This window comes from Ceratotherium simum, chromosome 33 (assembly GCF_057802395.1).
Source record: "Ceratotherium simum simum isolate JZ-2026a chromosome 33, ASM5780239v1, whole genome shotgun sequence".
Taxonomy (NCBI): Eukaryota; Metazoa; Chordata; class Mammalia; order Perissodactyla; family Rhinocerotidae; genus Ceratotherium; species Ceratotherium simum.
In genome coordinates this window covers 2851249-2860543 of record NC_141932.1, presented here as the reverse complement: position 1 = coordinate 2860543, position 9295 = coordinate 2851249, and the positions used below count along the sequence as shown (strand labels likewise).

General features: G+C 48.5%; 1 protein-coding gene across 2 annotated transcripts; it reads left to right on the top strand.

Annotated features, from left to right (window-relative positions):
- ZNF304 (zinc finger protein 304) lies at positions 1–8240 on the top strand. 2 transcript variants are annotated; one of them, XM_087421002.1, is made up of 4 exons: positions 1–429; positions 2354–2480; positions 4344–4430; positions 4864–5064. In XM_087421002.1, exons 1-4 carry the CDS (start codon positions 397–399, stop codon positions 4914–4916), a joined length of 300 nt encoding a protein of 99 aa, XP_087277128.1. In that variant the 5' UTR covers positions 1–396; the 3' UTR covers positions 4917–5064. The 2 variants fall into 2 exon arrangements, with proteins under 2 accessions (XP_087277128.1, XP_004439171.1); XM_004439114.3 differs by having other exon boundaries at positions 3–429; positions 4344–8240.
- Positions 8241–9295: the final 1055 nt, after the last annotated feature.

The following is a 9295-nucleotide window of genomic DNA, read 5'->3' as shown; positions in this document are numbered from 1 at the left end:
TGACGTCCTTTGCCTGTGCCAGGACTGTCCAGCTTGGCTGAGGCGGCTCCGAGTCTTGGGCCGGGTCGGTGTCCCACACGACGGGGAGAAGGACGGGCCGTCTCTCCGCGCGTTTGTTCCGACCCTTGATCCCCGTCGTGGGACGGGCGGCCCTGCGCGGAGCTGTCCGCCGGGGCTACGCTCTTTCCCAGGCATTCGCGCCCGCCCTCCGTCCTCGGGGGCCCCGGAGGCGGCCTCCTGAGCCTTGCGCGGGTTTTTACACGGGAGGCTGGGGCTCGGAGGCGACAGTCAGCCCGACGGCACCCGGCCCAGTGGAGGTGGGGTGTTTCGGCTGAGGCCGCCGGGCCCGCCCCGTTCGCCCGCTTCTCGCGGGCCGCGTTCTGCTCACAGGATCCCATGGCGGCCGCGGCGCTGATGGACCGGGCTCGGGTGAGTGGAGGGTCCCTCCAGCCCTCACCGACTCGCGTGTAGGGGATGGTGTGTTGTCGGACCTTCATCACTTCGCCTTCATCGCTGCCTCCTCTTGAGTATAAAGGCGGTGGAGTGCGGTCACTCCCGGCGGATAGATGGCGAGGTTCCCATTCCCAGGATCGATGGGATGCGATGGGATGAGGTGTGAAAGGGTTTCCAAGGCGCAGGAGCCGGCTGGTCCAAATACTTGGAAGTGAGACCCGGGAGCCGCGGGTCTCTGTTCTGTCTGGTGAGAAGGTTTGGAACAGAGAAGGGAGGTGATCTGAGTTAGGTGTTAATAGGCTCCGTCTGCCTCCAGAGTGGAAAGAAAGATTGGGGGACATGGGAGGGGGCAGGGAGACCATGATGGAGCAGACTGCAATAGTGCAGGTGAGTGTTGATGGTGGGTGGACCAGAGTGGTGGCTGTGGAGGTTAGAGAAGTGAGTGTATGGATTTTGTATATGTTTTTAAAGTAGGGGGGACTAGATTTCCTGATGAGACACAGTGATTTTCTGTGACTCTTCACCTGTCACTCCCTCAGCATTGGAGTGTGGGGGCCCTCACAGTGGGTCACTTGTAGCCCGGCATCCTGAATCTAGGCCAGGAGTTATTGGAAAGATTCCTTCTTCTGACAGCCAGTAGGATGAGGACTGGAAGGTTATATTCGGCTCAGGTGCAGCATGTGCAAATGCTTGGAGGTAAGATTGAGTTGGGAGTCCTCAAGGAACCACAGGTCTTAATTATGTCTGTTGGGAACAGGGCCAGGAGTCAGGCAGGAATGGCAGGCTGAGGAGCTGCGCCTCTATTCTGGGGATGGTGAAAGACATGGAAGATTTGGAGCAGAAGAGAGAGGTGATCTGACTCAGATCTTAACAGGCTCCCTCTGGCTGCTCTCTGGTTGAGTACAGAGTACGGGCATGAGGGAGGAGCCTACTGCAGTAGTCCACATGAGTGTGGATGGTGGCTGGCCCAGAGGGGTGGCTGTGGAAGTGAGAGAAGTTGGTAGATTTTGTGTTTGTTTTTTAAGTAGAGTCACTGGATTTTCTGATGTGAAGTGTGAATGAGAGAAAGGGAAGAGTCACGAATGACCCCAGGGGTATTTTTGGCTTTAGAGGGTAGGATGATGGAAGTGCCATCAACTGAGATAGGGCGCGTGGTGGCAGGAGTAGATTTCAGTGGCTCTATCGGGAGTTATGTTTAGTTTAAGAAGTCCCAGGGACCCCTTAATTGAGGCGTCAAGCTGGACACGGGTTTTTAGTTCAGGGAGGGCTTCTGGTTGAAGTTCAAAAGGTGGCAGCCAATGTGTGGAATGGAGTAGAGCTGTGGGTTAAGTTTAGGAGGGAGTATCTTCAGTTCATTGTGGCAATGCCGTTGATAACAAGAAAGTGGAAACTGGGGACTGAGGACTGGGTCTCTTGCTTAGGCACCTGAAGGCAGTGGTGCCTGTCATAATCATGTGAGCACTTCCTGGACACCATGTGCAGAGTGGCATGGCGGGAGGTGCCTTGTAGGTGCATATGCTCTGGACTAGAAGGTTGTCAGTGGTAGTGGGGGTCCCAGACATGAAGAAGATGTGGTTCACAGAGTGATGTGCATGTTGGGAGGAGTGTGACCTGACCGCCTTCAGGTTGTGTCTGGGAGGTGTGGTCTGGATGACAAGAGAACTGGCAGGCAGGAGACTGTTTCGTGCCCTTCATGCGAGACCCGTAGCTTACAGGTTCTGCTTTCGGCTGCACACGGTGATCAAAGGGACACGAGGAGAGAGTAGGCACTAGTTGTGTCAAGCCTGGTATCTCCTCTGAGTTGGGAGACTCGGGAGGGGAGGGATCTGGGAGTGGGTATGTGAGCAGACACACTGGAGAGTCCTTTTGCCTGTGGGCTCAACTGTCCCCATCGTGGCAGGGCTGTGTGACCTTTGAGGATGTGTTCGTGTACTTCTCCCGGGAGGAGTGGGAGCTCCTTGAGGAGGCTCAGAGACTCCTGTACCGTGATGTGATGCTGGAGAACTTCGCACTTGTGGCCTCACTTGGTAAGTCTCTGTTTTAGTCATCTTTTGCTAGATAGCAAGTTACGCCAACATTTAGTGGCTTCAAACTATAAAGATTAATTATCTCAGTTTCGCTGCATCAGGAATCTGGTCACAGTTTACCTGGGTGCTTTTGGCCTAGGGTATCTCCTGAGGTTTCAGTTGAGCTGTGAGTGAGAGCTGTGTTCTCATCTGAAGGCCAGTCTTGGGAAGAATCCACTTACAAACTCACTCTTGTGGTTGTTTTCAAGCTTTAGTTTCTTGCAGCTTGTTTAACTGTGAGTATTAGTTCCTCTCTGGCTATTGGCCCAAGGTCTCCTTCAGTTCCTTGTCCTGTTGGCCTTTCTGTAGTGTACCTCACAACATGGCAGCTGCCTTCTCTCTGAGCAAGTGGGCAAGAGAGATGGGTGGAAGCCAGTCTTTTTCTAACCTGACCTCGAAAGTGACATCCCATCACTTTTGACATATTCTTTTCCTTGGAAAGGGGCCAGTCAGTGCAGCCTACAATCAAGGGAAGAGGTTTACAGAAAGGGCAAGAATACTGGGAGGGAGGCATTCCAGGGGCCATCTTAGAAGCTGCCTTCCATAGGCCCTCATGCCCACTCCAGTGTCCTTGGGGCTTGGTTATTCCCCTGTTCCCTTGGGGCAGCTCTTTCTCTTCTGCCAGATCAGTGACTCTTCTCCCTCACTTCTTTGGTTCCCAGAGTAGGTGCTATGGGTACCGGGGCTGGGCCATGTGCAGTGAGCCCTCCCTTGCTGAGCAGTCCCAAGACTTGCTGCCCAAGGTTAGGGGTTCAGGGCTTTTTCAGTCTGCTCAACAGGCTCTAGATGGTTTGGGCCAGATGACTGTCCAGATCCATGATACCTCTGTGTCCCAAGTTCTGCCCTCATCCTCCAGCTGGCATTTCCTGGGCTGACTGGGCCAGGAATTGCAGGTACTGACGTGTCACTGCTTGTGGAGGTCACAGGGCTGTTCTGCCAAATTTTCCTTTCAGGTTCTTTTATTAACTTTTTGTTTTCTTCTCTGTGGGGTGGGTCTGCCTGGGCCACTCATCTGCCCTGTGTTTCCTTTACAATTTCCATATTCTAGATCCCATGTTGTTCCCCTAGGAGAGGGGCAGAAAGCCCTGGGTGCCTGATGGGTGACCTGACTCCAGCCACAGTGAGAGAGACCCAGAGAGGGCCTGGCACTGCTGCATGGATACTGGAAGAGAGTGTCCTGTTAGGGCTGGGTTCAGATCTTACCTTCAGACTGCTTTGAGTTCACCAGTGTTTTCTCGCCAAAGCCTGTAGCAATACCTCATTTCTACCTTTCCTTCCCGATTCTTGGCACTTTGCCCACATGTCACTTCTCTGCTGTCTTTCATCCCTTTGCTGTTTCCCCTCTTCTCTGGCCTCCGGGTCTCACTCATTCTCCTCTGCTCCCTCTGCAGTGCTCTGCAGCATTGGCCACTTTAATGTGTCATAGGTTGTGCACATATCTTTAAATAGTCCTTAGGAATCAGTCACTTACTTGCAGTCAGATTTTCCTGGGGCTGGACACAGCCTGCTGCACAGAGCTCACCTGACACCAGCAGCCAAGGCCCTGCTGAAACCCTTTTGTGGAGGAGTTAATTGGAGACCCCACGTCTATTCCCTGTAGCCTACGCCATCGTTGTGTCTTTAGAACTCATTAGAGTTCCTCCATACTGGGAGCTTTAGAGGCCAGGACTGACCACGGGTCCTTCCTCACCCCAATCCTGGCTCTCTCGTCCTGCCAGCAAGTCAATAGACTTGTTCACTGGTGTGTCACACAAACGTATGTGATGGGGCTGCTGCTTCCTACCATAGTTAACATGTTCCTCACCAGCATTTCTTTGCTTTCAGGTTCTTGGTGTGAAGCTGACAGTGAGGAGGCCCCTTCTGAGCAGAGTGTTTCTGTAGCAGTGTTGCCGGTCAGGACTCCAACATCAGGTTTGTTTATCGAGAAAGCCCTCCCGTGGGAGATGTGTGACCTACTCTTGAAAGACATTTTGCACCTGCCTCAACACCAGGAATCACACCCCACACAGAAACTGCTTGCACGTGGCCGATTTGGGAGAGGATTCTTGTTCAGTCCAAACTTTGACCAGCACCAGAGTCGATATAGTAGGGAGAATCCCTTCAGAGAGGATGATGGTGGGGCCTCATTTGTGAAGAGCTGTGCAGTCCGTGTGTTAGGGAGACCCTTTACTTGCTGGGAGGAAGTGATGGACTTGCCGGACAACTCTGGCCTCTTCCAGCACCAGACCACTCACAGTGGGATGAGTCCATACAAAAGGACTGGGTTCATGGAGTCTCTCCCACACAGCTCCAGTCTCGGGGGACACCAGGGAGACCATGATGACCTGATGCTTTTCAATTGCAGTGACAATGGGAAAGCCTTCCAGAACACGTTCACTCTCCTCAACAACCAGATAACTCACACTGAAGTGATACCCTTTAAACGCCTACCACGTGGAAATATGTCCAAGGAGAAATCAGCTCTTCCTCATCACAGAAAAATTCACAGTGGAGAAACATCACATATGTGTAAGGAGTGTGGAAAGGCCTTCATTCACCTGTCCCACCTAAAAATGCACCAGAAATTTCACACTGGAAAAAGACATTATACATGCAGCGAATGTGGGAAGGGCTTCAGTCGGAAAGACACACTTGTTCAGCACCAGAAAGTTCACACTGGTGAAAGGTCATATGACTGCAGCGAATGTGGAAAAGCCTACAGTAGAAGCTCCCACCTTGTTCAGCACCAGAGAATTCACACCGGGGAAAGGCCTTATAAGTGCAGTGAATGTGGAAAAGCTTTCAGCCGTAAAGACACACTTGTTCAGCACCAGAGATTTCATACTGGAGAAAGACCTTACGAGTGCAGTGAATGTGGGAAATTCTTTAGCCAAAGCTCCCACCTTATTGAGCACTGGAGAATTCACACTGGTGCAAGGCCTTATGAATGCATTGAATGTGGGAAATTCTTTAGCCATAACTCCAGCCTTATTAAACATCGGAGAGTCCACACAGGAGCAAGGTCTTATGTGTGCGGCAAATGTGGGAAGGCTTTCAGCTGCAAAGACACACTCGTTCAGCACCAGATAATACACACTGGAGCAAGGCCTTATGAGTGCAGCGAATGTGGGAAGGCCTTCAGCCGTAAAGACACACTTGTGCAGCACCAGAAAATCCACACTGGGGAAAGGCCGTATGAGTGTGGTGAATGTGGGAAATTCTTTAGCCATAGCTCCAACCTGATTGTACACCAGAGAATTCACACTGGAGCAAAGCCTTATGAATGCAGCGAATGTGGGAAATGCTTTAGCCACAACTCCAGCCTCATTCTACACCAGAGAGTTCACACTGGAGCAAGGCCTTATGTGTGCAGTGAATGTGGAAAAGCTTACATTAGTAGCTCCCACCTTGTTCAACACAGGAAAGTTCACACTGGAGCCAGACCTTATGAGTGCAGTGAATGTGGGAAATTCTTTAGCCGCAATTCTAGCCTCATTCTACACCAGAGAGTTCACACTGGAGAAAAGCCATATGTGTGCAGTGAATGTGGGAAAGCCTACAGCAGAAGCTCCCATCTTGTTCGGCACCAGAAAGTTCACACTGGAGAAAGGCCTCATGAATGCAACAGTTTTGGCAGCCCTTTAGCTCTTAAACTTGTTTAGCACCAGAAAGTTCACACTAGCAAAAGGCCGTATGAGTACAGAAAATGTGCTGTGTCCTTGTTCAACCTAATAGGACTCACACCAGAGAAAAGCTCTGTGAGTACCCTTCGTGAGGGAGCCATCAGCCAATAGGTGAATCTTGTACATTCATAATCCACCCTGGGGAGATTCCCAATAAGTACCACATAGGTGGGAAGCTTTCCTGAGGTGTGTTGCACTTCCTAAACTGTTTGGGGCTCTTGACAGTGTTATATCTCTACCAGTGCCTGTGGCAGAAGCCAACTCATTGCCTCAGCTTTCAGGATGGCACAGTGTGTGTCAATCAGTCCAATATGCTCAGGGAAGGCAGACCCCTGTGCCCTCTCTCCTAGTCCCTGGAGGAATCGTGTTTGGAGCCCATTGACAGGCCTCATTTCCGCCCCCACGGCTGGGTTCTGAGTGAACCTGATCTTGCTCTGGCCAAAAGGATCTGAGCTGGAGTCTGCCAGGGATTTCCAGACCAGATTTCCCTTCTTTCTGGACATTGTTGACTGTAAACCTGAGAGCTGTGCTTTCACATGCTTTTCACTCAGCTTTGGAACTGCCTGCCCTACTCTGCTCTGGTTTGTACAGTGATAAAGGCTTGTTGTGGCAGTCTTTACTCTTGGGAGGGGTCTGTTCACTGTGTGGAATGGGTTGAGAAAAGAATTACTTTCTACCAACATGAGGGGAGGAACTGTTTTTGTCTACACCAACTTGATGTGCCCCAGAGGGGATAGCTGGATGGCAGAGAGCAGATCTCAGTTTGGTTTGGCCTAATTTGCATTGTTGTCCAAGTCTTGCTGGAAAAGGCTGAAGAGCTTTGTGTGCCTCCTCATGTGGCCTGAAAGTCAGGATTTCCTGTGAGCCCAGAGGTCATTCTGAGATGGGTGTAGTTGATCTGAAACTCTCCCGTGCTTCTGGAAGCAACATGAATTGGGTCCCTTGTTCCTAGAGAATGTCCCATATTCCCCTGCACTTTTGAGAGATTTCTGTTTCCTGAACCATACAGGAGCCAGTCCCTGATGTCCAGAATCCCATGGGCAAGTGCCATGGACTGGAAGGCCCGCACGGCAAGTTGAGAATCATACTTGGTTCAGAAACACTGAGGTAGTGGAGTGGGGATGGCTGTGGCAAATGAGAGGAAATGTATCTGTTCTAAAGGAGGCATCTGCAAATGTCCATGAGATTATGGCTGTGTGGTTTGAGTGTGTACAGTAATTCTCAGGACCTTCAGACATCTGTATCTCCTGTGGCCAAGGCCACTGTCAGAGTAAAGAATCTAAAGGTTTATGGATTCCTGTAGCTCCCTGGGCTGTTGATATTATGGCCATCACTGCACAGGCAGGAACCCCAGCACTGACAGAAGAGAGATCCAAGGGTAGGGCTTCTCTGACCCAGCCAGCATTCTTCGTGACTCAAGTGGACATGGACTTCATTGCTCTCCAGTTTTTGCTGACGTTGAGGCAGGGCTCACTCTCCTAAATTGTGGGGAGAGGGATATGGTAGAGCCAAAATAGTTGGCAGCTGTGACTTTCCAAGAGGGATAGTAAATATGGATTTTTATGAGGAGCATTTAGTTCTTAACAGCTTTATTGAGCTGTTTGACATGAAATAAACTGCACATATATAAATTGTAAAATGTGTTGTGTTTCAGCATTTGTATATCCCTGTGAAACCATCACCACAATCAAGATAATGATTGTATCCAACAAAACCAAAAGATTCCTGTGTCCCCATAAAATCCTTTCCTCCCAGTCCTTCTCACCCCCTTTCCAACAATTCACAAGTTAACAGCAAGCATTTTCTAGAATTTTATATAAACAGAATCATATGGTATATACTTTCTGGGGAGTGGGGACTCTGCCCTTTTTCACTAACCATAACTATTTTGAGGTTAATCCATCTTGTTGCATATATGAAGAGTTTGTTCATTTGTATTGTTGAGTAGTAGTCCATTGTATGGGTATACCACAGTTGTTTTTTATCCATTTAGCTATTAATGGATGTTTGGATTGTTTGCAGTTTTTTGGCTGTTACAAATAAAGCTGCTGTGAAGATATGTGTACAAGTTGTCACTGAATAGCATTCCGTTATCTTGGTGTACCACAGTTTGTTTATCCATTCGCCTACTGAAGGACATCTTGATTGCTTCCAAGTTTTGGAAATTGTGAATAAACCTACGATATGCATTTATGTGTAGCTTTCATGTGCACATAAGTTTTCAACTCGTTTGAGTTCAAGTCAAGGAGCATAATTTGCTGGATCATATAATAAAAGTATGTTTAGTTTTGTAAGGAACTGTCTTCCAAAGTGGCTGTACCATTTTGCATTCCCACTAGCAATGTATGAGAGTTCCTGTTGCTCCACATCCTCGTCAGCATTTAGTGCTATCAGTGTTTTGGATTTTAGCCATTCAAATATGTGTGTAGTGGTATGTCATTGTTGCTTTGACATATGATGAATATCTTTTCATATTCTTAAACAGTGTCTTTTGCAGAGCAGAAGTTTTTAATTTTTATCAAGTCCAAATTACCCAATTTTTCTTTCATGGACTGTGTTTTTGGTGTTGTATCTAAAGTCATTGTATAAAGTCATTGCCAAAACAAGGTCACCTACAGTTTCTCCTATGTTGTCTTCTAGGTGTTTTATAGTTTTGTGTTTTGCATTTAAGTCTGTCATCCATTTTGAGCAAATATTTGTGAAGGGTGTAAGATCTGTATCTAGAGCATTTTTTTAAACATGAGAATGTCCTCTGGTTCCAGCACTATTTGTTGAAAAGACTACCCTTTCTCCATTGAATTGCCTTTGCTCCCTTTGCAAAGATCAGCTGTCTGTACTTCTGTGGATCTATTTCTAGACTCTGTTGCAATTTTTTCCATCTCTTGAGATAATCATTGTGTGGGTGTGGCTTTTTTTGTCTTTTATTTATAAAGTATATTCCGTTAATTGATAATCAGATGTTAAACTAATCTTGCATTTCCTGGGACAAGTCCCACTTGGTCAGGATGTATAATTCTTGGTATATGTTGCCAAATCAGTTTTCTGATACTTTGTTAATGTATTTTAGATCTATATTGATAAGGGATCCTGGGTTTGTTGATTTCTTTTCTTGTG

Excerpts from the sequence above, each read along its gene's own strand:
- ZNF304 (XM_004439114.3), top strand. The coding sequence starts at position 397 with ATGGCGGCCGCGGCGCTGATGGACCGGGCTCGG. Across the intron at positions 430-2,353 it reads CGCTGATGGACCGGGCTCGG|GGCTGTGTGACCTTTGAGGA; the intron begins GTGAGTGGAGGG and ends CCATCGTGGCAG. Across the intron at positions 2,481-4,343 it reads CGCACTTGTGGCCTCACTTG|GTTCTTGGTGTGAAGCTGAC; the intron begins GTAAGTCTCTGT and ends CTTTGCTTTCAG.